The 27,080-nt window shown below is 51.7% G+C and overlaps 1 protein-coding gene across 1 annotated transcript; it reads right to left on the reverse strand.

The window, feature by feature from the left end:
• Positions 1-787: 787 nt before the first annotated feature.
• On the reverse strand, positions 788-25,347 carry Col2a1 (collagen type II alpha 1 chain). Its single transcript, XM_046435541.2, has 51 exons — positions 25,283-25,347; positions 25,153-25,185; positions 24,996-25,049; positions 24,743-24,844; positions 23,647-23,724; positions 22,976-23,020; positions 22,812-22,865; positions 22,387-22,440; positions 21,591-21,644; positions 21,207-21,260; positions 21,037-21,090; positions 20,692-20,736; positions 20,122-20,175; positions 17,462-17,506; positions 16,904-16,957; positions 15,329-15,427; positions 14,995-15,039; positions 14,811-14,909; positions 14,591-14,644; positions 14,141-14,248; positions 13,748-13,801; positions 13,568-13,666; positions 13,378-13,431; positions 12,832-12,930; positions 12,370-12,423; positions 11,954-12,007; positions 11,559-11,612; positions 11,281-11,334; positions 11,029-11,073; positions 10,748-10,846; positions 10,395-10,502; positions 10,013-10,066; positions 9,688-9,741; positions 9,254-9,307; positions 8,796-8,849; positions 8,348-8,455; positions 7,809-7,862; positions 7,353-7,406; positions 6,261-6,422; positions 6,026-6,133; positions 5,719-5,826; positions 5,395-5,448; positions 5,117-5,224; positions 4,841-4,894; positions 4,577-4,684; positions 4,304-4,357; positions 3,744-3,851; positions 3,105-3,393; positions 2,480-2,667; positions 1,910-2,152; positions 788-1,360 (listed from the first exon to the last, which is right to left on the reverse strand). The coding sequence occupies exons 1-51, from the start codon at positions 25,322-25,324 to the stop codon at positions 1,214-1,216; spliced, it is 4,164 nt and encodes a 1,387-aa protein (XP_046291497.2). The 5' UTR covers positions 25,325-25,347; the 3' UTR covers positions 788-1,213.
• Between the last annotated feature and the right edge of the window lie 1,733 nt (positions 25,348-27,080).

The raw sequence follows: 27,080 nt of genomic DNA on the forward strand, positions 1-27,080 counted from the left end.
TTGTCAGGGGTCCCTTCTTGCCCTCCTTCCTGCTTTTTCACCCCACCTTCTCTCCCACTCAGCAGTTTGGCCCACACATGGCCTTGCTCTCTAAGTTCATGGTGCACCATGCCTCTTGCTTTACAACTTGTGTTCATTGGTTGCTTTCAAGAACAAGGCAATCCCTCTAGGGTGTCTCCCTTCCCAAACTGTCATGCTATGGTTTGAATATGTACAGTGGCCCTCAAAGTTCCACATGTTAAAGGCTTGGTCCCCAGACTAATGCTACTGGGGGCGGGGTGGAAGCTTGGAGAGGTGGGGCCTCATGGGAGATCCTCAGATCATTGGGGTGTGCACTCAGAAGGGACTGTGGGCCGGATGTCTTCCTCTCACTCTGCTTCCTGGCTCATAATGTGGGAACTCACTCTGAGACACACTACTGCCATGATGTGCTGCCCTCATCAGATGCCCAGACCAAGAGGGCTGCCTGATCTTGGATTTGAACCTCCAGAACTATGAGCCAAAATAAGCCTCACTTTACCTCATAAATAGCCTGTGTCTGGTGTTTTTATTGTAGTAACACAAAGCTGACTAACAGACTTAGTCTCTGATCCTGGTTTACCACTGGGTTCCATACAGTGCCAAGTTGACAAAAGAGGCATGTGGGAGGTCACTAAACCAGGCAGTGTGGCTTCAACCTTGCTCTCAGTTGAAAAGTCCACAGAAGGCAGCCCCAGGACCACATGCAGAATCAAGGACTAATGGAAAACAAACTAAAGAACAAAGCACAAGGCAATGTGTACTTTCCAATAATTTTTTAATTTTTAATATCAATTGATGTTTTAAAAAATACAGAGGTGTTTGACACAGAATAGCACCATTGTGTAGGACACACACAGTTCCTGCGCCCGGCACCTTCAGGGGGTCTTTTTGCCTGGGCTGGGGGCAGTCACTCAGGGGGCATTTGACTCACACCAGTTAGTTTCCTGTCTCTGCCTTGACCCAAAGGTCTTACAGGAAGACAATAAATAAATAGAACATGAGATTTTATTTTGCAGTCTGCCCAGTTCAGGTCTCTTAGAGAGGGGAGAACAGTCCAAACTGTGAGAGGGGAAGATGAATGGTCATCAGGTCAGGTCAGCCATTCAGTGCAGAATCCTAGAGTGACTGGGATTGGAAAGTACTTGGGTCCTTTGGGTTTGCAATGGATTGTGTTGTTTCTGGGTTTGGGTTTTTACAAGAAGCAGACAGGCCCTATGTCCACACCAAATTCTTGCTCAGGCCCTCCTATGTCCATGGGTGCAATGTCAATGATGGGGAGGCGTGAAGTCTTCTGTGACCGGTACTCGATGACAGTGTTGCCCCACTTACCGGTGTGTTTCTAGAAGGAAAGAGAAGAGATGCTATCCAGTAGATGTTTTGCAATCCAGTGATAACTTCCTAGGAACCCCAAATCGAACAACTACAGTGTGAAAGATACTCATGAGGCTCCCTAGACCTGTTCTTGGCTTGCTCAAGCCCTCTCTGCTTCAACTCCTATCCTTAGCAGCAGAGATCTCCTCCACCTTCCTGTCCTGTCCCTTCCTTCTCCACACCACAGTGGATTCCCACCTGTGATTCCCTCTTTACTTGCTCTTGTAGGGATGCCTATATACATTACGTGAGCACTTCTGCAAAAGTCACTGAGCAGGCCAGATAGGGCCTTATTTCTCCTAAGCCAGGAAGTAGACAAGCTGATAGAACAATATGTACCTTTCCCTCACTTGTCACTCAATTTGTCTTCTCAATACAACCCCTCAAACTCACACTTCTGATAATCTGTCACTTTAGGACTAGGACACCTGTGATAGGCCAACCCTCCATCTCACAAAGGCAACTTCCAGGTTCTGGGTAGCTCTTCTCTCTGGCAGGTCCAGTCAGCCCCACTCACCGTGCAGCCATCCTTCAGGGCAGTGTACGTGAACCTGCTGTTGCCCTCAGCCCGGATCTCCACATCATTGGAGCCCTGGATGAGCAAGGCCTTCTTGAGGTTGCCAGCTGCTTCGTCCAGGTAGGCGATGCTGTTCTTGCAGTGGTAGGTGATGTTCTGGGAGCCCTCAGTTGACAGGAGACGTAGGAAGGTCATCTGGACGCTGGCAGTGTTGGGAGCCAGGTTGTCATCTCCATAGCTGAACTGTGGGGCAGAGAGCCAAGGTATGAGGCCTGTGAGCTGGCATTTACTGGGGTCAGGGGCTTTAGAGATGTTAACTATTCAGGGATCAGAGGAGCTGAGGGGGATGTTGGGTGGCGGGAAGCTGAGAGGACATTTCTGCTTCCAGGGAATGGAGCAAGCTCAGAGGATCTATTTTCAACTCCAAATAGAAAAAAAATACTCTTTTTCTTCTCTCCTTTCCCCCCAAGCCCAGAGAAAAACTGATGAATGTGGGGAAGGTGCTGACAACATCCAGGGAAAAAGAAAGACCAAGGAGCCAGCTCAGGCCTGGAGCACCCAGATACTCACATGGAAGCCACCATTGATGGTTTCTCCAAACCAGATGTGCTTCTTGTCCTTGCTCTTGCTGCTCCACCAGTTCTTCTTGGGTACATTTGCTGGGTTGGGGTAGACGCAGGTTTCGCCTGTCTCCATGTTGCAGAAAACCTTCATGGCGTCCAAGGTGCAGCCCTGATTGGGGTCAATCCAGTAGTCTCCTACAAGAGAAGAGGCAGTACCCCATCAGGCTCAGCAGACTCAGACTCAAAAACCCAGGAGGGCCAGACTGACTGGGAGAGACAGAGGGCCTACAGGGAAATCGGGAGTTGGTGGGGAGGCTTGTGTGTGGCCTAAAGGGAGGGGAGACAGAAGAACATGTGAGGCAAGGAGATTGGGATGGGCCATCTAATAGTAAAGAAGTTTACAGGCATAAAAGTCAAGACCAGAGCAGGATGGAGTCCACCCTGAAGTCACTTCTGCCATGGTAGGACAAGTGCCAGGGCTGTAGCTTCTCTGCTGAGAAATGGGAGAGCAACCATCTGCCAGAACCTTCCAGGCCTAGTTCTGCCCTGCACCAAGGGATGTCTCTGCCTTGCCACTGAAGTGGGCTGACTCTTCACTCTCTGGGGCAGGGGACCCTGTTGTCCAGGCTCACCGCTCTTCCATTCAGGGTGGCAGAGTTTCAGGTCCCGGCAGGTACGAGCAGGGTTCTTGCGGGAACCCTCGGGGCTGCGGATGCTCTCAATCTGGTTGTTGAGGGACTTGAGTGTGGCATCCACCTCGGCGTCATGCTGTCTTAAGGTTCCAGCTGCCTGGTCAGCCCGCATGTACTGCAGGGGGTCAGGGCCCTTCTCTCTCTGGCCTAGGCCAGCAAAGGCAGACATGTCGATGCCAGGGCCAGGGGGACCTGGAGGGCCAGGGGGTCCAGGATTTCCAGGAGGACCCTGCAGTAGGGAACAGAAAGATCAGCCAGGAACCCAGGGGAGGAGTTTCGTGTCTGTCTCTATTTGCAAAAGTAGACGAGAGCGTCCTCTTCCCAGTCCTGTGGCAGGGGTAAGGGAAGAAACCCAGGACCAAGAAAACTGTAGCCTCTTCTAAGCCTCTTCCCCATTTCTTCCTTAGCCCCTACCTTTTGTTTCCCAGCACCCACCATTGGTTCCTTGAGCCCCCCAGGAAACTCTGAATAAAGGATGACTTCACCACTACTTAGAGGCTAATGCCCCCAAAGAGACTCTGAGCACCAAAGAGATGCTGGGAATACCTCAGACCATAAGGAACGAGTCAAGACACTTACAGCAGGACCAGTTTCGCCTGAACGTCCACGGGGACCAGGAGGCCCAATGGGGCCAGGGATTCCATTAGCACCATCTTTGCCAGAGGGACCAACAGGGCCAGGTGGACCCTGCAGGCCAGGAGAGAGAAGAAGTGGTGAGAAAGAAATGGACTTCACAGAGAAGGCTGAAGAGTAGCTGTAGCTAGTTAGGTGGCCATCATGATGGCACCAGCCATTCAGCCCCTAATTCTTCACATTGCTCAGCTGTATCGCCCCAAATTGGCCTCTGTTTGGCCAAGGACCAGCAGATTAACACCATGGCTCTCTTATCCCCCTTAACTCCTGTTTTAAAGCCAATACTTAAGAGTCTGTCTGACAGCTGTGAGCTGCTCTTGTGATCATCATCACAAGTGTTTTTGTGGCCATAGTGATGCCAAGCTGGTCCTACCTCCCTCGGGGTACCTCCTGAGTGAGGACCCCTAAGCCCAAGGCTCCTCCACCAACCATTGAAAACCCTGGTCAGTACAATGGCCCACCCCTCCAGAAAGGCTCTCTCCATCCCCCAACTCCATCTCACTTACTCTAGGGCCAGAAGGACCAGCAGGACCAGAAGCACCTTGGTCTCCAGAAGGACCCTGTGTGGAAGGAAGTGGCAAAAGGCAGAGGTCAGCACACAAACACACACACACACGCGCGCGCACATATTCCCTTTCTACCTCCTCAGTCACCCTGAGTTTGCCCAGGGAATTTCTGAGGATGACCCCAAGCTATCACAGCAGCAAGGGAAGTCCTGCTGCTTAGGCCTCTGAGCAGCAGGAGGCTTTGAGCAGACTTTTGCAGACAGTGACACTCACAGGAGGACCGGGAAGGCCTTGCAGACCAGTGAAGCCACGGTGTCCCTTCAATCCCCTCTCGCCAGGCTCTCCAGATTCTCCTTTGTCACCTCGGGGACCTTGAGGGCCCTAGGAACAAGATAGACATAGATTAGGCCAGGTCAGGGCCAGCAGAGCCCTATGTTTGTTCCACCTAAGCCAAGAAGTCTCAGTAACAACAGTGTCCCTGTTTTCTTCCAGGACCACCCCTGTCATGGACCTAGCACAGGAGATTCTAATACTCACTGGGATTCCCCGGGCTCCAGCCGGTCCTGAAGGTCCCATGGGGCCTTGTGCACCCTGTGAGGAAAGAGTGAGAGCAGAGTCAAGGAAAAGCCAGGACAGGGACTTCGCTCCTCCACATTTACCACTGGGCTGGGCACCAAGGCTGCTGCCCCCATGGTCCAGAGACCCCTGGATCCAGGGAGTTCCTCCAGACCGGTGGCATGAGGGAAGGCCATCATGGAATCACTCCCTGATCACTCAGCTCACTACCAGTTCTGCTGAATGAAGGATACTCACAGCTTCTCCTCTGTCTCCCTGCTTGCCAGTTGGGCCAGCTGGGCCAGGAGAACCAGGGGGTCCAGGTGCTCCGGGAGCACCCACGGCACCAGTCTCACCACGATCACCCTGTCAGGAGAGAGGGCTCAGACTCAGAGAAGAACATTCCAGAAGAGGTAGGGACAGAAGCTCCTTTCAGATTGAGGCAAGGCTGATTCTAGCCTGCCAACCAGACCAACCTATCATACTAAGTCAATGTCCTCTCCACCCAGCACAATCAGAAGACACCAGATACTCACCTTGACTCCAGCTGCACCATCTCTGCCAGGTGGACCATCAGCACCTGGGCTTCCCTGGGCAAAGGAAAAAAGAATGTGCTCAGAGCTCTCTCTGCCATCTCCCCTTGGCCCTCTCACCTTCCCTCTTCTCTGCTTGTCCATCTCATAGTCTCTGTGCTGTCCCCCTGCCCACCACATACACACACACAACTGCACCAGGCTCTTGGGCCCATCAGTCTATCCTGCCACTCACTTTTCCAGCGCCCCAGGACTTGGCTGGACTGGAAAGAGATGCATCAACCCCACTCCCTGGTCAGGACCACCCCAGAGAGATTCCCCACTTACCTCCCGTCCAGGTTCACCTGCAGGACCAGTCAGACCAGGAGGCCCCACAGGACCAGGAGGACCTCGATCTCCAGATGCACCAGGCGCACCCTGCTTGCCGGGCTCACCCTGCAGGGATGGACAAAGACCATGAGTGTACATGCTAAGCATCCCTGCCCAGGGACCCACCGCTCATTTTAGGGGATATCCATGACTCAGGGACAATTCTGAGAGTGCTGAGTGGGTGTAAGCCTAGGACGGTAACCCACACTCACCCTGAGCCAGGCAGGGCCTAGCTAGGCTGGAGTGAAAAGCCTCTCTCACTCACCGATGGGCCAGGCAGGCCAGGGAATCCTCTCTCACCACGCTGTCCAGGTAGACCAACGATGCCCCTCTGACCAGCCAGACCCTGGGGACCTGGAGGACCGTCGACACCCTGAGAGGAGAGGTGGAAAATGAGAACTGACCCAGTGGCTCCACCTGGCCATGATTTTTCCTGCCCACAGGAGCTTCTTACACTCCTGTGCTTGGGGACCTTGGCACAGGCCTGGTGAGGGACTTACAGCAGGACCATCATCACCAGGCTCTCCCTTCTCGCCAGGGGGTCCTGCAGGACCTTGGAGGCCAGGATCACCAGCTCTGCCAGGTGGACCAATGTCTCCTCGAACACCTTTGGGACCATCTTTTCCAGAAGGACCAGGGGGACCAGGGGGTCCAGGATTGCCCTAGGAGGAACAAATGCAGAAAGTGAGAATTTACCTCACCCTTATCATCCAGGCTGCCAAAGCTACTGCAGCCTCAGAGACAGCGGCTCCTTTGAGGGACTTCCCTGTTCCCCCACTCCATACACACTAAGGGAAGCTTAATACCTCTTTTTTCCCCATGGAATCCCTCCTGCTTTGTCCTTCATCCTCAATTCCCCATTTCTAAAGAAATAGCCTCAACCTTGCTCCTTGGACCCCATGTCTTCTGCTTGACCAAGCCCCACTTCTTATTCTATTTTTTTTTTTCTGGTTGTATACAAAGTATGTTGACACCAATTCATGTCTCCATATATGTACTTTGGATAATGATGACTATCACATTCCACCATCCTTGCTAACCCCATGCCCCCCTCCCTTCCCTTCCCACTCCTCTGCCCTATCCAGAGTTTGTCTATTCCTCCCATGCTCCCTCTCCCTACCCCACTATGAATCAGTTTCCTTATATCAGAGAAAACATCCGCTGAGCCCCACTTCTTCTGCACTTGGCATTGGTGCACTGACTGACTCTTCCTTGTAACTGATGTCTCCCTGCAGCCCCTACGTGTCAGATTTGGGATCTGCTGGCTTCCTTATAAAGCATGGAGCCAGGTACACAGAGCTTGCTCAAGAAATGTGTCCAGATTGAAGGCAATTATGCCAACTTTCCTGCCCACTGAACCAAATATTTGAGGGGTGAGACCAGGCCTGTGTGGAAGATGTATGGTCCCAACCCTGCTCCCAGCTGTTTACGGGGACAGACCCTCATGGTCAATGAGCTCCTTCTCAGAAGAATGGGAATGAGCAAAGAGAAATGGGAACCAGCCTGGAGATCTCTTGATTCAGACAACTCCACCCCTGCCTGGGCCTCCTGGGCTAGGAGTGGGGTAGATGCCTGCCAGGAGTGACACTCACATTGGAGCCTGGGGGTCCAACACGGCCAGCAGCTCCAGGGAATCCAGTGGCTCCCTATGTGAGGAGAGAAGAAGAGAGGAAAGCCCCTGAATACCTCAGTCCTCAGGAAGGTCAAGAGTCAAACTGGCAGGGTAGATAGGGGGTGTCTCAGAACTGGGGGTGGGCAATGGGTGAGGGGTCACAAAACATCAAGAAGGGATTAGAGGGAGAAAGGGCCCCACTGGGTCTGGCCATGGAATCAGGTAGGTGTGGCTCCTTGGTCTCCTGCCCATGAGGGCCATTCAGTGCTTCAGTGAGCCTAGGGCACCCTCTCTCCCACCTGAGTGGGGGATAGTCTTAGGCTGTGGCATAAGCAGTACTGAGAAAGGAAGAGGTGGGGACTCTTGAACACTGGCTGCTCCAGGAGCCTAGGGCCTAGCCTTCTTTGTAATTCAGGGGAGAGGAGACCTCACTTACCGGGGGACCTTGGGCACCTCGGGCTCCTTTAGGACCAGTCACTCCAGTAGGACCCTGAGAAGGAAAGAAGGAAACAATGAGGCCTGTAGCCCGGGGAGAACATTAGGCTTCTACCTGAGACCCAACATCAGACTCCTGAGGGCTCGGTTTTCAAAGCACAGCTTCTTGCCAATATGATCCCATCCTGAAAAAGCTGTAACAGGCAGGCTTGTCCACCCTGCCAACACATGAAGCCCTCCAGGCACCTATGGAGTTAGTTCCAGGTCTCACCTCCCAGGAAGCCCTTCCTGCCCTCTCACCCCTCTCCTCAAGAGACCAGCTGCTTGGTCCTGGCTGTCTGTGGCCAGTGGAGATACAGTCTGTACTTTGTGCAGGTCCCTGAAGACCCCCACCCAAGTACTTCACCCACCACACCCAAGACAGTGAAAATCCCTTCCAATAACAGACAGACTCTGCCTGTCCAATCTACAGGACCTCTCCCCTGCACCCAGCAACCCTGCCTCTCAGAGACAGTTCTTGGGGAGCTCAGCTTTACCTACCTGAGGCCCAGGAGCTCCAGAGGGTCCCTGGGGACCAGGGGCACCAGCATCGCCTTTCTGTCCAGCCTCTCCTTGCTCACCCTTGGCACCTGGTTGGCCATCAGCACCCTGGAATGGGAGAAGGGGGTGAATAAAGGAAGGGCAAGCCAAACACTTGAGGTTCTGCCAAAAGGGCCAGAGACTCTGGGAGTATGTGAGTGTGCATGTCTGCCTGTGTGTGTTTGTGTGTAGGTGTGTGTGTCCACTCTGAACCTGAAAAAGGGTCTGAGCCAGGATTGCTATAGTCACAAGGAAGTGTGAACGGAGAGAAGGAGAGAGAACATTTCCCTCTTCCATAAACTCTCTGTCTCCCTCTCTCCCCAAAAGGCTAAAAGATGCCATTGAGTGCTGGATGGGGAGCTGGCCTGCATGCAGGGGGGCTGAGAGTGGGGTGGACAGAGATTCTCACAGGAGGTCCAGCGAATCCAGCAGGTCCAGGGGGCCCAGTCTCTCCACGTTCACCCTGTGAAAAGAGCAGACCCAGGGAAGATCAGTCCCCACTGCTTGCCTGATTCTGTTCCCTCCTAAGAGCGCAGAGCTCTCTGCCCTGTCCAGCCCAACTTCATGTCCAGTCACCCCCTGAGAGAAGGCATCTGAAAGTTGTCTGATCCTAAACAAATGGACCAAGGGCAGAAAACCTTTCTTGACCAAAGGGTCTGCTGACTCAAAGGCCCTGTGCCCTGATCACATCCATATCACTTCTCCCATATCACTTCTCCCTTCCCTTCCCATCTCTCCTCCCACCCTTGAACTCAAAGGGCAAGGAGGGAGTTGGCACTGGACAGCCTGCAGGGTGAGGCTGAGGGATGGAGCTGGCATCCAGGCTCCTGGAGGCTGCAGGCCCAGCTCTGAGGGGCAGATACTCACCGGGGCACCTCGAGCACCAGCACTTCCTGCAGGGCCAGGAGGGCCAACTTCTCCCTGTGGGGGAAGCCAGGAATGAGGAGGTGGGAAACCAAAGTGGGGTCTTCCGAGAGCCAAGCACATCCAGGAAGCCCTGATGTTGGGAAGGGGACTCTGGGGGCCTAGTATACCCCAGCATATTTTCTCCCTGTGATTTCAGGCACCTCTACAGCCTCTTCAGGGCCTTCACCGAGGGCATTCTACCCCCAGTCCCACTGTCCCACCCCCCAGGGCACATAGCCAATGGCTTCCCTACTGAGAAGACCCCCACCCTTCACTCCTCCAGCCCTGGTGGCTTGTTGATGAGTGAGGAGGAGACACAGCATCTCTGGCAGGAGATGAGAAGATGGCTTGCTGGGAGAGGGAAGGCAGAGCGAGGAAGGCCAGCCGCGACTCACCTTCTCACCATTTGCACCGGCCGGGCCAGGGGGGCCAATGGGACCAGTCAGACCCTGGGAGAGAGGAAGCAAAGGTTAAGGAGGCAGGAAGGCAGGGCCAGACACATAGGGGCCCCACAGGGACTCTGGGGCCCACCCCAGTGGACCTTGGTATACTCCTAAGATTCCCAGAGTTCCCGCTCACTGTCTGGCCCCCCGCCTTTGACAGAAAGTCTCTGTGGGTTCTCTGTCCCAGCTTCTTCCCTCCTCTATGACAGAGACTTATGAGGTCCCCTGTATCTGTCCCCACCCCAATTCTCAAGTCTCACAACTAGCATTTACTTACTCGTCCACCGTCCTTTCCAGGGGCTCCCTCAGGACCTTTCTCACCAACATCACCCTAGGGGAAGAGAAAACCAGCTGTCTCAGATGGGCACTCCAGGACCCCTTGGCCATCTTAGTCCCAGCCTGGCTGGAGCTCCAGGACTCAGTTCCTGCCCAAGAGGGATTTGCTATGGTCTCAGGGTGCATGACAGGGAGTAACAGGACTAAGATGAGGAGATGGGGAAAGGGTGGCCCTAAAAGGCAGAGTTTGGAAGTGACGTCTCCAAGTTCTTCAAGAAGAGGGAACCAAGACTCTCATCCAGAGGGAATGGGAAATGAGTATGAGGGGCAGGAATGGGGCAAAGTCATGGCTCTGGAGAGAGGTACTTAGACCTGGTACTTACCCTGTCTCCCTTGGGCCCAGCAATACCAGCTGCTCCCCTCTCACCAGGCATTCCCTGTAGACCTGGAGGGCCCTGAGCCCCAGGGGGGCCAGCTGGGCCAGATGCACCCTGGGAAGAAGGCAAGAGGAATCTGTAGTGGGCAGCACTTCCCCAGGGCCTCAGTGTGTAGCTGAGAACCAGTGTCCCAAAGTCCTGTTTCCTTGCCTTCCTCCTGCCCAGACCTCCTTTCTAGTTCCATCTTCCACTTGCCTCTGCTACTCTGCATTCCCTCTGAGTGTCTCTCCTTCCTCTCCACCCTCGGTGGGCCCTCCCCAGGCTCCCAGAAGATCCCTGCAGGAACCAGCCTCACTTACTTTGGGACCATCAGTGCCAGGAGTGCCAGGGAGGCCACGGGCACCCTGGAGTCCCTGGGCACCAGGAGAGCCACGTTCACCTGGGAAACCTCGTTCACCCTGGGAGAAAGACACCAAGATGCCATCAGGCAAGAGTGGTGGGAAGGAGGCCAAGGCAAAGCAGGGATGCAGGAAGGGGAGTAGGACTCTCCAGAGCAGGATGTGGTCTGGGAAGCGTTGGCAGAACTGTACAGAGAGGGTAGACCCAAGGAGGCCCCAGTAATGGCCAACAGGATACTCACCCTGGGACCCACAAGGCCGGGGGCTCCAGCTTCACCAGGAACACCCTGGAGAACAAAGAAGGATGAGAAAGAATGAAGACAGCATGATCCAGAGCCTGGGTCATCCCTCCCCTGGGGATAGCCCTCCCATAAGAGGGCTGAACTCAGAATGTGTCGTCTGTGGAGAGTTGGGATGTGCATCTGGGACATTCACATGTCTCTTGTTATCAGTTTATAGGCTCAGGTTATAGGCTCAGAAAGCTGCATACTCACCTGCTCTCCTGGTTTTCCACCTTCACCTGGGGGACCAGGAGGGCCAGGAAGTCCCTAAAAGTCAAAGTGACAGGGTTAGCAAATGAGTGACTTTTCTGCCTCTGTCCTCCAAGGAGGCATAGCACTGGGCAGACCCAAAGGAAGAAGCAACAAGAACCAGGGTATCAGCAAAGCTGCAGTTCCCTGGCACCCCTTGACAGGGGTAGGTCCTCTATCCATGGTGCCTACTGCTACCCCAGAGAGCCCAAGGTGTAGGAAGGAGCTGGACAGCTACCTACCTGGAACCCAGATGGCCCAGGAGCACCCTGCTCGCCTCGTTCACCAGCAGGTCCCTGCAGAGGAAAAGAAAAGGTAGGCTAAGCTAGTGCTCCTGAGAACCCAAGAGCTGAGGCTGGCGGGGCCCTAGGGCGGTTAGCAAGGTGGACAGGATCAACGCCTCCCTGCATGGTCCCGTCAATGTGAGCACCATTTCCATCAACTACCTATTCCCCTGCACCAGGGTGGGGTCCAAACTGCCTCCTGGGACACCCCATCTCAGCTTCTGGGTCTGGTATCCTGGTTTAACCCAGATCTGAGTCTGTCAGCTCCATTAGTGGATGAGCCTGAGGATCCCCTGCTCCACCCCACAAGCCCCTGCCCACAGGGCCACTGAGAGAGGCTGGCAGGTACTTACAGCAGGGCCAGGGGGTCCTGCAGCGCCTGTCTCACCATCTTTGCCAGGAAGACCCTAGAGGACAGAAAAAAAAGTGAAATAATGACTTACACTCTCCTTCAGTTCCATAGCCCCCCCAGGACTGGGCAGATGCATTTTTTGACCCATAGTTTCCAGACCTCCATGATTTCCCAGTTGAATTCATTTCCACCTCTTTCTGTCCCTCCCCACTGGCCCCCACCTTTTCTTTACTGTCTCCTCATAGAAGCCTTCCCTATTTTCCCAGCCTGCTGACCTACAGCAGCCATGATCCCAAAAGGCCCATCCCAGCATCGGCTCAGCCACATGGGATCCCAAGATTACACCTAAGGGAGTCACCCCCATACCTAGCAGGTGTCCAGCAACACAAAGGTACAGGCGGTAGGGTGGGTACTTACTCTTAGACCAGGAGCACCAGGCAGACCCTTCTCACCAGCTTTGCCAGGCTCACCCTGGAGAAAGAAGAGAGCAGAACCACGAAGTGGTGTGTTATAGAGAGTGTAGCCAAGAGGGTTTGGTAGCTCTGGCTGGGGAGAATGGGGCTTGGGGCCATATCCTGATGAACAACAGAGGATGAGATCAGGTATCAGCTCTTCCCTTGTATTCGGAGACAGCTAGGCCATGGGCACTGCCCAGGGCACAATGTCATGGCCGTGACATCCTGAGGTCTAAGAGGCTCTGGGTCTCCCCCATATCACACATTCTCCTGCAGGATGTGGAGGCCAGAACAGCCCATGGCACAGAGATCCCACTCATTACTTCTTTGAGTTAGCTTTGTTTGAGTTCTAGTGCTTTCTCTAAGAGGCAAGGAGGGAGACCACACCACATGGAAGGAAATGGAAGAGCAAATTATTACTTACATTGGCACCTTTGGGGCCAGGGAAACCCATGACACCAGGCTGTCCACGGGCCCCCTGAGGACCTGGAGGTCCAGGACGGCCATCTTCACCAGGGGCTCCCTGAAAGAGGAAATGCCATTCTCAGAATACAGACCTCTGACCCTGTAAATTCATCAATATCTACCACTCGCTTGCTATGGGGCAGGCACAGAATGAGGCACCAGCCATATACAGGATTGACCAAGGCTGCAACCAACAGGTCACACCATATACATGGGCTCATCTGTAACAAGGTGCTGCTAAGTTCAGAAGTCTGTCCCTGAAAGTACACACTGGACATTGTCTCATGCCCCCAGGAGAGACCCAAATGCATGAAGGGGTGGTATTTTTCAAAGCTCATGGTTACTGCACAGGCCACACATGCCTGAACCTATCATCTATTCCCTGACCCAAATCTCAAATTTCAGGGTATTCCAGGCTTCCTTCACCCACACTGCTGTCTCTCTTCCCACTACATCCCCAAAGATACCCTCCACTCTCCAAATAGTCCCAGGATGATGGACTTACTGAAGGGCCAACTTTGCCTTGAGGACCAGCATCACCAGGGCGACCAGTAAGACCCTATGTTCAAGAGAGAGAAGAGGGTAGTGTCAGGGACAGGCCCAAGACCTCCCAATCCTGGCAGCACAGGAGGGAGGGAGGCAGAGTGTGAGGTTCAGGGTCTGAAGCCAAGGGCAACAGAAGTTCCCCTACTTACCCGAGCTCCAGGGAGACCAGGTTCTCCAGGACGGCCAGGGTCACCGTTGGCTCCCTTGGGACCAGCAAGGCCACTGGGCCCTCGCTCTCCAGGGGCTCCCTATACCAGAGGAGATGGAATAAGTAGGATGTCTTGTAACCAGAGATGCAGGAAGAGCCCAACCCTTCTTTCTCCACTCACCTTGGGACCTGCTAGACCATCCTGACCTGGGAAACCACGGTTTCCAGGAGCACCCTGGAAAGAAGCAGGAAGGAGGCAGTGAGTGAGAATATTCCTAACACAACAGTACCTGGAGAGAGCCCAGCCAGGCTCCAGGGGGTCCATCCCATCAACCCACCGAGACAATTTCTTTGGAGCAAGATTCTGAAAGTTCAACTTCTTGTCCCTGACCCTGCCTTTTGAGGAAGGAGCTCACTATTTTGTGTCATCCTGTTGTACAGGGCACAAATAGAATAAGGATCCATGTCACTCTGGTGGTGAATGGAGTAAAGAGGAGTTTGCTTTCAGTAAGAGTCACAGGACTTGGTAAGAACACAGGGCCAAATCTGAGATGGGGACTTCTCGCCCACTTACTCTTTCTCCGGGGGGACCAATGGGCCCAGCACCACCAGGCTCTCCACGAGCACCTCTTTTGCCTTCTTCACCAGCAGGACCAGGGGCTCCCTGGGGGCCAGCGGGACCCTGAGAACAGACACAAAGAGAAACAGGGTGAGTCTTCACTGACGCTGGGGCAAGTTCCGGCCCCCAAGTGGAGGAAGTGACCCTGGAAATGTTCTAGGGCTGGGGCACCTGAGAAAGAGAGGCCATACAGGAAGGGGAAAGTGGCCCAGGAGAGAGATAGTATAAAATTCAAATTGGGAGCAGAAACTTCTTCAGGGTTCTTTAAGCCCTGTTAACTCCTCCAGGCACATGGGAGAGGGCCTGGAAGGGGGATGGGCTCTGGGGGAGGGACATAGGGCTGAGGGGATGCTCCCACCCCAGGACAGTAGCAAGGAAGACAAGCACTTGCGGGCATATACTCACAGGTTCTCCCTTGGGGCCTTGTTCACCTTTGAAGCCAGCAATACCAGGCTCACCCTAAATGAAAGAGAGAGGCAAGTACTCACGCTGGGTTCTCTCCCATCTGCAGAACCCTGCCAGAGGACACTGAGGTAAGGTTAGGCCTGGAAAGCACAGGAAGGACAGGCTCGGGATCTGACTCCAGGAATGTAGGTAGGACTTGGTGGTTACTTCAGGTTCTTACCGTCTGACCTTTTGGACCAAGAGGACCAGTTGCACCTTGAGGGCCAGGAGGACCACGGGGTCCAGGGAAGCCAGGAGCACCAGCAATCCCAGGAGCACCCTGTCAACGTGAGCAGAAGAGGAGTGTCAGGGGAAGGCTGAGGAAGAACTGAACCCACCAGAAGCAGCCCCAGGGCAGCACTCACAGCAGATCCTTTGGCTCCAGGAATGCCGTCAGTTCCAGGGTTACCCTGAACAAGAAGATAGTGTCATTGTGAAATAAGCAGCAAAGAATGAATCCTAAATGCCTCCCAGCCCGCCAGGTCCCCTTTCGGGGGTCTGGGACAGGTCCACTTCAGGGGTACATTGTTTCAAGGGAAAGACTAAAGACACAGACGTGTCTGGAGGTGAGAGGGCAGGCATTAGGCTAGAAAAAAGTTCTGGTGACTGGGGTCCTCACCACTCAGAGGGCCCCATGGAGTCAGGATTTACAAGGCTATAGACCCTGGACCCTCCAGGCCAACAAGGAGCTGCACTTACGGAAGCACCAGCAGGCCCAGGGGACCCAGGAGTACCAGGTTCACCTCGAGGGCCTTGAGCACCTTCAGGACCACGGGCACCGGTTGGGCCGGCCTCACCCTGGAAAGAGAGCAGGAGGATGAAGAGAAGAGGATACCACAGCAGGTCAAGGCCAGCTGTGTGTACCCACCCTTGTGTGTGAGCACACATGTCCATACCTGCTCACATATGGGCTTTGTTGTCATTTTTGTCCCCACCTGACTGAGCTTGATGACTTGATGACCTCCCACCTCCTATCTCCACATTGTCACAATCACACAAGTGCCTGCTTGGTTACAGCAAAAGGCAGCTTGCTGGGTCTGTCTGCACCCATCAGAGAAGCCTGGGTTAGAGGAGCTGCCTTCTAGGATGATGGACAGAGGGTCTGGATGGAGAGGCACTGCTGTCTCTTCCATCACCTTCTAGTTTTCTATTCCATGAAGGAAAGGAGTCTTAGGGAGGTGAATTTCCAGTTACCAGGATCTCTGCTTCCTTGAGCATCTTAGCTCAAAATGCTGTTGGCTTCTACCTGGCTGCTGGGGGGCCAGTGCAGCCCAGGTTCTGGCCCAAGCCTGTTTGAAGTACCAGAAAGGCAGGGCAGAAGCAAGCTGGGACAGGAGACCCAACTCGCCTTTTTCCAGCCCTAACAGCAGCCTAGCCCCCTCCCCTGCAAAAATAGCCTCTGTTTTTATTTTCATTTTTTTTTTCCTGAAAGTCACAACTTGCTGAGATCTGGGCTGTCTAGATGGGGAGTCCCTGGGGAGCGCTGCTGACCTGGAGAGAGGTCAGAACTGCCTCAGGTTTCTTCTCAACATTCTTGCTTCACTTTTGTAATTATTGTTTTCTAAAGGTCAGGCCCCCTCACCTTCCGCTGTCCCTCTTCACAATGGGTCTCCTTCACCGGGCTCCCAGGGCCTCAGACACTGTCTGGTTGCCATGGAAACCCCCAGGAGGGGAAAAGCAACCTGATGCCAGTGACACATGGAGGCTCCTTATTCATTCCCAGGGACGTTCACACTGGAATCCCTCCTGGGCTGCTGGGCCTTTCCCTGAACTGGCTGGCCTCCCACTGGCCTCTATTCATCTTTGGAAGAACTCCATTAACATGGCTTAGAAGAGCCCAGCGCCCCAAGAGAAGCAGAAACAAGAGGGGCCAGAGGACAGCAAGGAGCAGTCTACTTTGCTGGTGTCCTCTTCCCCTGCCCATTTCCCTCCAGCAACCCCTGGGTCTGCCTAGCTTTTGGACCCCTCCACCCTTCTTTCCCTACTGTTCTTCTTCCTCCCGGGATTCTGGGGTCCCCCCATCTTTCTCTTCTGTCTGCCTTTCCCCACTCTGAAGCTGCGACAGGACCTCCAGCTTCCATCACCCCATCTTCCTCTCTCTTCCAGTTGGTCACTAGGTAGATACTGGGCCTTCTTCCTTGCTTTGGTGGGGAGCCACAGTGGATGGGGTGGGGGAGACTTCTCAGAAGGGAAGAGGCATTGTTAAAGGGTTCCTTGCACGGGTAATGGGAAAGGGAGTTTCTCAGCCCTCCAGACTCCCAGCAGGGCACACACCTTGGCACCAGGAGCACCAGGGAATCCAGGACCACCAGCAGGACCAACGGGACCCTGGAGAGAAGAAGCAGGAGAGGCGGGGGAGGAGAGGTGAATGCAAATCCATCTGGGCAGAATCTCTTCAGCCCCCAAAGGGAGATACCCCACCTCAGACTCCTTTCCCACTTTGTACTGATTTTGCTCTGTGTCCATTGTGGCTAAAAGTTCCTGGATAGAAATTATCCCCACTGCCTATGTCCCCTATGAAATCCACAGAGATGCCTTGCTTTGCTTATCTTTAGAAGGCAAAGCAAGTTTCTGAGCATATACGTGGTGAGAAAGCAGTCATTTCTTTGATCTCCTAGCTTAAAAAAGTTTGCTGGAAAGTGGCAGAGAAAAGTGGAGCTTCTAAGCTTGATCAAGTTGCTCAAAGAAGATTCCTTCTCCCTCTCCCTCCTTTCCTACAATAGTCAGCTGCTGCTGTAGTTACACCAGGACAATGTGCACCCTGCAGTCTTCGTGGGCTACTCAATGGGACTGAACAGGCTCAGCCTCCTACTGAGGACAAAATGAACTTACCGGAGGCCCAGCGGGGCCTGGCTGGCCATCATTGCCCCGGGCACCCTGCAAGTAAGGAGAAAGAGGCAGCCATGTGAGAAGTGCCCATAGGTCCAGTTGTTCCACTCACAGAAAACATGCGAGACAAGTACAGGGGCATCACAGGGCTGAGCATGAGGAAGGCTAGGTATGAGCTACAGGAAGCCTGTGAGGGATCCCCTCTATGTCATCTGCACCCGTGGGTGTCAGAGGGCAGTTGTGAGCTTATTCTCATGTTAATGAAGCTTAGGTGACTTCCCAAGTAGCCCATCATTTCTTCATCACCGGCTTATAACCCAAATATCCCCAGCTTTAAGTCTGAGTTATCAACAACATACTTGGTGAATTGGGTAAAGGGAAATGAAATAGCCCAGCAGTGCCCTTGACTCAGTCTGTGCTGCCTGTGCACAGAGGAAGCACTTGCAAGGCTTGATTAGGCATGGTTAAGACATGTTTAGGTCTTGGTTAAGGTCTCCTCTTGGTAAACTCCAGGCTGCTGCTGTGCTCTGGCCCCTCCCCACATTACCTGATCTTAAGAAAAAGGGAGCTCAAAGGATGTCTCCTGGTGGCCCAGGAAGCAGCAGCTCCATGATGGAGACAAAGCACCAGACTCACTGAGCTCTTGCCCTTGGAAGACTCAGCTTTGCAGAGCAAGGCAAGGCTGCCAGTTCCTTCTCTACAGCACTTGCAATTTGAGGGTTTCCCAGGTAAAGAACACCTTCTAGATCCTCTCTGTCAAGGCCTCATAGGGTCCAGGGAACTTGATCCTAACTCCAGGAGCCATCTAACTAGGCAGAGCCAGGCCTGGGACCTGGTCCTTGGCAGGGGCCCCCAGCAGGTCAGGAGGAGACCTTGCCCTAGCTGAGCATTGCCTGCCAGTCTCTGTCTCTCTTCAGAAGCCAAAGGAGAAGGATGCTTTGTGAGGAGCTCTGCTGTAAATAAGACTCAATCTTCCTCCTGACTATGGTACATTTCTCCTGCCTGAGACTCTGGACTGACAGTCAACAGGAAAACAAGACAAGACTTAACCAAAGAGATGTCAGAGGGAACACACAGCCTCAGGATTCCTGTAGCTCTTTGGGCTGCCTGGCTGCTTTGGAAAACTGTGTCCCTGGGGAAGCCATGGGACACTCTTCCTCCAGGGGTCAGCCAGCAGAGCCCAGGGCATTAGCAGAAGGGAGCTGCCTCACTGTCCTGAGAGGCCAAAGCTAGGCCAGAACCTGCCAGCTTTCCTTGCAGCAGGGCTGGGAAAAAGGTACCATCTGGCCCAAGGAAGGGAACTCATGAGACAGCATGCCACCTTCTGGAAGCCCAGGCTCAGAAAGCCACTGGGATGCCTCAGAGTGGAGGCGTAGGCAGTGGGAGGCGGGACAAGGAAGGGCTCAAAAATAATGGTAGTCAATCTTCTAAGCCAAATCTTAAACACTCACTGCCAGTCTGACTATTGTGGGTACCAGAAACAGCAAGGAGAACAGAGACGCAAGGCCCACTATACCCAGCAAAGAGGGAGAACAATATCAGGGGATGTCATCTTTATCCCTCATGGTTGAGTCACTGTGGCTCAGAATCTTGCTTAAAAGCCCCCAGCCAGAATTCTGCTAGTCTGTTAAGCCACAGGGTTTCTTGGCAAGCCTGATACCTTCTCATCTTCTTACTCAAAGTAACCCTGGGTAGAGGCACTTGAGCACCTCTGACTGACCAGTGGGGATCAAGATGGCTTGTTATTTCACCCATCTGCAATTAAGGGAAGTTTCTGCCAAATAAATACATCGTACGGACAGCAGCACCACTGAGTGAAGCCATGTATTTTGGCTAGCCCTGGGAGGAGGGGCCTCTGAGCTTGGGTGGCTGGGGTAGGAACCAACAGAAAGCTTAATCTTTCCTAAACACGGCTTTCATCACATCACTCGCCTGACCAAGCACCTACAAGGCCTCTCTATTGCAAAGGGATCCAAGCTAACCGCCTCCATCTGGCACCTGCGCCCTCCATTGACTGCCAATCCCCTTGCTAGTAATTTCCCACATTAACTAGAGGCCAGCAGAGTCTGAGGCTGCAAAGCACCATTTGTCTTAAGCTATTTAACCTTTCTGTTTCCTCTTGAATAAAATAAGGAGAAGAATAGAACCTACCTCACAGGATGTGGGGGAAAATTAGATGAAGAAAAGCATAAAAGGTATTAAACATAAGAAGGGCCCAGAAGATGGGAGGCCACCAGTATCATATAGCATCACTAGTGGCACTATCAAGTGCACATGCCCATGAGTCAAAGCGGGACTCTTGTTACTCTTTTCTAAGATACCATCATCTGAGCAACCAGGAACAGCAGAGCTAGTTAAGTTTCTCCATAAATTCCAATTGGAATGATTGGGGAGGGGTGGGGGATGCTGAGGGGTTACCTGAATAATCCAGACTGGTTAAGAGAGAACCCTGCTCTCACCAACCAACCCTCCTATATTCCTCCCTGTCCTCCCACTGTGCAGGCCCAGCCTGGAGATTTTTTTATGGGCACAATCAGGATGAATTCTTCTGGGATTACAATACTCCCTATACCTTGCCAAGTTGTTTTGAGGGTCAAGTGTAATAAGCCTGTAAACTCTAAAGTGTTGGCATATGGTGGCATTTGGCTTTGTTGATTACTTACTGCAGCACCAGCAGGGCCAGTTCGTCCTCTCTCACCAGGCAGGCCGCGGGGACCCTGGAAAACATAGCCCAAGTGGGAGTTGGCTTAATAGTGCTCTGTGTGATGACTTCTGCCTGCAACGTCTGTCCACGTCCAGGAGGCTAAGGTGAGGAATTGCTGATGGCACTCCCTTCCTGGCCAGCCCACAACTCCCCAGAGCACCCACAGGGTTTTCTGCCATGTGGAACTCAGGAGTGCTCCTGTTGCTATCTATAGAGAACCTTGTTATGGGCACTTCTTCTTAGAATAGATGAGCTTCCAAAATGGTGAGAATAAATAGAATTTTAAAAATTGAAATATAATTTGAGTGTGTATTCACAGTGCTATTACAAGGAAATGCTGGTGAAACCTTGAACAAGCCATCTATCTAGTACGTGTTTCTTTTTGCTCATAATCAGATCAAATCTACAAAGCTGGGATATCTACTTTGCACAAAGGGAAAACTGGTGTTTGAAGTAAAGCCATCTGATAGGTATTAGGAAGGCCCTGAGAATATCTGGTGGCCTTCCTGCCAGTGACGTTCATACTCACCATTGGACCTGGAGAACCATTCTCGCCAGGGGAACCACTCTCACCCTGAAAAAAAGACACACAGGGTCAATGTCTGGAGCCTCGGCTTCCAGAAAACTCCCAAGAAAGCCACTGAAAAGCCTAGTCATCTCAGCTAGCACTGACATACTGTAACAACTTCAGTCTTATGAGGGACAATTCTCAAGCCGGAGAGCCTACTGTTCACCCACCGGGAAGCAAACCTGGGTATTCCCAACCAACACTATTCTAATGTTCTAGCTCCGTAAATTCTGCAGCATCTCCTTGGCTGGAAAGAAAGGCTTTGTGTTTTGGCTATCCCTGGCTATGTACTTTCTAGTCCCTTACCTTTACACCCGGAGCACCAGCTTCTCCCTTAGCACCATCCAGGCCTGGGTAACCCTAAAGAATGAAAGAAAGCATTCAATCACACTTACAGGAACTCAGGCAAGAAGAAATGCACATTCTTTTCTCCCAGGCAACCCTTTTCTTGCAACTCCCACATCCCTGATACTTACTCTGTGACCTTTGACACCAGGAAGGCCTGGAGTTCCTGGGAAGCCTCGAGCACCCTGCAATCCAAGGAGGAGATGCTCAGCACAGAGTAGAATGGGTGAAGGCTACCCTGGACTGCTAAGAGCCTGCAAAGCCAGCCCATTCCAGCCACCAAAGAGGCGCATGCACCTCAGCATCTGGATGGCTCATTCAACCAGACCCTGAGCCCTCACCCTTGCCTCCCCATCTGTGTTCACACAAACAAGATTGTAAGCATAAATGTGTGACACAGGCAGGCACCACCAGTACTTGATTTTAGTTGGAGATAATTGAGTTGTATGTGCTGGATGGTGCAAGAAGGGAGACTCTGGGAAAGATGTTTGAGGCCAGGAGAGGTGGGGCTTTACCTGAGGGCCAGGAAGACCTCTTTCACCAGATTTTCCAGGTTTTCCAGCTTCTCCCTGAATGAAGAGAGAGGACTTCATTTTTCTTGGAAGACATGTTAGCACAGCTGGACTACCCCAGAGCAGCATCTCTCCCTAGCCTTCCATGCCTTTGCCCACCAACTTATTCATGTCACCCACTTTCCTCAGATTCCCATTCCTCAGATGCCTCTCATGGTCACAGTTTATTCTTTTGCAAGCTCCTTGGTCCTTGTCAGCCTCCAACTTCTCCTGGCTGGCTCTCTTTCTTCCCCTGGCTGGGCTCTGCTGGCTGAGCTGGTATGCCCTAACCTCAAGAGATGTTACTATCTAATGCAATTCATAAAAGCAGCTTGAAAGCACCAACTCTTGTCTCTTCACTTTATTTGCATCCTTTGTAGACATCCTGACTCAGGCTGAGCTTTTTCTAACTCATTTACAATTGAGATAATGTTGGGGTGTTGAATGATTCTCTCTTTGTTTGTTCTTCTCTACATCTTTCCGCCTTGTGTTTTTCCTCTCCCTTCTCAATTTCCCTTCCTGAGGCTAATGATGTTTTCATTATTTCCTTTCTCATTGGATCCAAACAGTCTCCAGGAAACTTGAAAGCTAAGTCTCAAGTGGGCATGCACAAGGAAAGTAGAATCAGAGTTTTGGACTGACTCTTCTTGTTCCTCAAGATGCTTCCACCCAAGTGCCTCCCTATCACCCTCCAGAACACACCCTGTCGGGGCCTTTTCAAAGGAGGCAAATTCCCATTTGACTACCCGGGTATACTCACATCATCACCAGGTTTCCCAGGGGGGCCAGGAGGACCACGGGGACCCATGGGACCCTACAAACAAAGTAAAGATGGTTAGAGGGGGAGTCACCTAATGGTGGACAAAACTCAGGGATAGTAGTTTTGAAAAACCATTCTCCTATACAGAAGAAAGATCAGAGCCAAGGTGCAGAACAGATCATTGTCCAGGAAGTGATGGACAATGCAGGCTAGGGCAACCCCCAGAAAGAGGACTGTCATGTCAGAGTTCCTGATGGTCTGGCCATAGAGTTCTTCCATAGCCAGGAAGTGACATCTTAATTTTCCCTGGGCCATCTCACTGTGGGAAAGAGCTGGCAGAACCCAAAAGGGGATGGCAGCTAGGGTCCGAGGGGTTTATCATCAGAGGCTTTCCAGGGTACAGTGGGGCCCCTGCTGCTACTCACAGAGACACCAGGTTCACCGGGTTCACCAGGGTTGCCTTGAAATCCTTGAGGACCCTAAAAAAGAAAGTGAGGATATCAGGCTGACCCCCACAAACTGTGCTAAGATACCAGAGAGTTTGACAGGCATCTACAACACCCCCAAGAGGAAAAAACTCAATACTTACAGGAGCACCAGCAGGACCTGGAGGTCCTCGAGGTCCCATGGGGCCCTGCATTAGAACAGAAAATCAGAGGTTTACTTATATATACTTCACCGGTGGCCTCCAAGATGCCACCTTCTCCCAGTCAAACGCCTGGACAAAAGAAGATACTCTATGGGCAGGGGCCCTACAGTGGCTGCTCCCTCTTATTTCCCACTCCTCACAAAACCATCCGTTTTTATTTATAGGCACCATTTGGATAGAGAAGTTGGCCTTGCTTTCTCCTGGACAGGAGCCATGTTTACTAAAGTCTGAGTTTCATTTAGCATGTGCCAAGTCAGGACTGCAGGGCTGATATTTCCTGCTGGAAGTCTTGTGGATGCTGGAGAACAGTGGCTGCTGTCTGCATTCTTCAGTTCTCATTCCAAGGGCAATAGTGACTGGCCTTCTAACACATCAACTATATGTATCTCTCCATCCTCCTTTTTCTTAGTCACTCCAGTGCATCATTAAAACTGGCATCCATCACCATTAAAAAACAAATATGTTGGGCTAACTAAAGGGTCGGTTACATAACTGAAGGAGAAGAGCTGCTCTAAGCAATTATCTACAAAACAGAGATTGTCAGACTCTCTGGCTCTGCTAAGGGCCACCTCCTGCCATTTGGGCTGCAAAGAACTATTGTCTTTTCTTACCATTGGTCCTTGCATTACTCCCATCTGGGCACCACCAGCCTTCTCATCAAATCCTCCAGCCATCTGGGCAGCGAAGTTCTGCAAATCAACCCAAAAACATTAGGAGGTTGAGAGGAAGTAGGCTCTTCCCACTTGCTGGGCAAGTATCAAGAGATAAAGAAATCTACTTGGATAATCTCTGTTAGAGACTAATCTGGCATTAATCAGAATTACCAATGATGCCTGAGAAATAGTTTTGGAATGTTACTAAATGATAGTGGCAACACTTGATTAAATCCTATTCTTTTTACACTTGAAAAAAATTACAGTGGCAAAAACATTTCACTAGAAGACGAAGTATTTGGAGGAGTGTCAGTTCCTTGTATTTCATTGTATAGAATTATTTGTATGCCCTAAAACATTACCTACACTATTTAACATATATTGAGAAATATAGCTAAAACATCACGTTTAAAGGTGGTCTTTGTTCTCTAAAACTTTATTGCCTGGCAAAGGACTAAAATCAACAGTCTTGAAATATTTCAGTAAGGGATGTAGTAGGCGTCTGTGAGCCCGTTTAAGTTTGAAACACAGCAAACATCAAAATGGCAAACCTGCAAAAACTGGGCAATAATATAATTTGTTGATTGGTTTAATTCCAAGCATGAGTTTAGCCACACACCTTTACTCAGTGGGGCTCTTTCATGCGAATGAATAGTTGCTTGGAATGTACTTGGCAAGGACCAAGAATAAATGTCTTCCAAGGACAGTGGTCACTCCTCTTCCAAAAAAATACAAGTGCCCAGTCATCCTTTCCCTAAGCCCCTAAACCCACCCCCAAGAATCAACCACATGGCACAGACATCAGGAAGCCAGGTAACTGAAAACTTTCTTTACAGAAACCCGGTGTGTGTCGGGGGGGTGTCAGCCTGTAGCACCGCAGTCTCATTCCTAATATGTGATTCCATGCAATTATAGGGCTGGGGGCAAAGCCCAAGGACAAGCTATGTACACACTACTGGCAGCCCTGGGAGCCAGCCAGGTAAGTGCAAGTAGCAATTTAGAAGCCACATTTCTGGAGGGACAGCCTGAGGGAAGGGGAAATAAGGATACTTACTCCACCGAGGCCAGAGGGACCAGGAGGGCCAGGAGGACCAGGGGGGCCAGGATTTCCAGGGGTTCCAGGCTCTCCATCTCTGCCACGAGGTCCAGGAGCACCCTTGGCAGAAAAAAAAAGGCATCAATGGAAAGCAGTGTATCTTCAAGAGCCATCTGATTATAGGCAGCTCTTAAGGACATAGTCAGGCACACATAGGCCTTGGACGACATGGGGAGTCTACAGAGGTCAAGCAGTGTTGTTCTCTACTCACTTTTTCACCTTTGTCACCACGATCACCTCTGGGTCCTTGTTCTCCTGCAGGTCCCTGAAGGTAAAGAACATAGATGACCACAAGTTCAGGAACCTGCAGATCAGTAACCCAGATGCAGCTAGGGAGGGATGGGAGAAGAAACGTCTTTCTTTCTTACCTGAGGCCCAGGAGGTCCTCTGGGTCCTACGATCTGTGAAAGACCCACAGGATGGCCAGTTAGAGGAGTGTACAGGCAACAACCACTTAGAGCAGCAGATGCTCATGATACGAGAATAATTTGTACTTACATCCTTGATGTCTCCTGGTTCTCCTTTCTGTCCCTGAAACATCAAACATTCACAGGATTAAGCTGAGTAAACCACTAAACCCCATCTAAAACCATGCCCAGCAGTCCCAGTGTTGAGGTGCCCTCTGAAACAGACATCTTCTGATGTCTAAAGAAATAACCAGGACTGGGGATGCAGCTCAGGAGTAGAGCAAAACCCTGGGTTTGATCGCTAGTACCATTAAATAAATAAGTAAGTAGATAATCTCAGACTGGATCAGCCTAGCATTGCTTCTGAAGAAGTACAAAAGCAAATGAAAAAAGCCTTTACCTTTGGTCCTGGTTTTCCTGCAAAGGAAAAAAAAATACAGGAGATGGTAAGATTCTTCAGATGGATAAGTTCTTGTACTCAAACACTCTTTTTAGAGGATCAAAGGACATAACCAAGGAAAAAGACTGCTTCTTGTTACTTCACTGAACCTTTCTATTGGAATGTTAAGGTCACAGTGTCCCTAGGGTTGTTGAGAACCCACGAAGAATAAAGACTTTGCTATTCAAAAAGCAGGCAGCATGCAAAAGAACCAGCAGGGCAAAGAGAAAAGAAAGAGCCCAAGATGGAATCAGCCACCAAGGAAGAAAGTATGAAAAATTCTCTTTCCCCCAGAGGGCCAGAAGCCCTTCTCAATGCTAAACCCTCCCAGAAGAAGAGTTAGGGACTTAAAAAGTCTTACATTAGAGTCGTGTCTCCTTGAAGCAAGCACAAAAAACAGTAGGACACAGAAGTTACCAAAAGCACTGCAGCCAGGGCCATCCCAAATCCCAAGTCAATCCCCCTCCCACACCACAGCAGCAAAATCCTAGGGCAATCAACACTTCACTGGCCTGGACCCCTCAGAAATGATGGGAAGTCTGTACATACAAGGAGCCTGTGGTAGGGAAGTGTTAAGGAAAGGCAACTTCTCGCTCCCTTTTCAACTGTCCTTTCTGAAAGGAACAGTGAGGGCTACCCAAGAAGCCTAGACATGTGTCACCACTCACTCTGCAGTGAGCCAGGACATTTGTTTGAGTGCTAGGGAGGGGTCCCCTGCACATATCATCATCCACCAGCACTGGTTTGAGCGGGGAGTAAATAACTACCCACCAGAGTGCAGGCACATGGGGTTCTACCCTAGATCCATCTTCACCCTTTACCACTGAACTCCAGAACCCAGCCCCTCCTGCTCCTGTTAACTTTTTCATTGGTGGTCAAGTCCAAGGGAGTTAAAAGCAAAGAGGAAATACCACCAATGTTCCATACCTCAAAATAGAATCCTCCTCCTCTGTCTCCCTACTCATCCACAGAGGTTTCTCCATACAGAGGACCATATGCATGGAGGTCTATAGAGATACAAGGTGTAGGTGACAGAGGAGAAATTAACTCATGGTTTGGCTAGAGTATTTGCTCTCCATTGTGGCTCCAGTAATTGACAGATATGATTTCAGAGAAGGTATTTTTGTGGAATTACATCTGTATTTCCATATGTGTCAGAAGCATAGTTTTTGGAGATGTTGAGTGAGGAAGGACGCCTCTAGTGTCCCGGACTCACTGGGTTTCAACCTGCAAATGAGAAGTGGCCTTTCCTTTCTGCCCCTTTCTGCTGCTGGGGTCCCATGGATAACCAGCCCTTCTGCTTTGCAGAGGTGACCAACATCCATGGCAGGGTGTGTGGGGGGTGGTATTTGCTGTGCCTGCAAGTAATTTATTTATGTTAAACAATAAATAAATAAATTACGACCACTGGTAGTGGCGAGGTCAGCTGGGCAGATGGGGCAGCACTCTC

This window comes from Marmota monax, unplaced genomic scaffold (genome assembly GCF_021218885.2).
Source record: "Marmota monax isolate L192 unplaced genomic scaffold, Marmota_monax_Labrador192_F-V1.1 WCK01_AAM20220418_F8-fsc00012, whole genome shotgun sequence".
NCBI classification, from domain to species: Eukaryota; Metazoa; Chordata; class Mammalia; order Rodentia; family Sciuridae; genus Marmota; species Marmota monax.

Excerpts from the sequence above, each read along its gene's own strand:
- Col2a1 (XM_046435541.2), bottom strand. The coding sequence starts at position 25,324 with ATGTTTCAGGGACAGAAAGGAGAACCAGGAGACATCAAGGAT. Across the intron at positions 11,335-11,558 it reads CTGGGCCATCTGGGTTCCAG|GGACTTCCTGGCCCTCCTGG; the intron begins GTAGGTAGCTGT and ends TTTGACTTTTAG. Across the intron at positions 3,394-3,743 it reads CAGGCGAAACTGGTCCTGCT|GGTCCTCCTGGAAATCCTGG; the intron begins GTAAGTGTCTTG and ends TCCCTACTGCAG.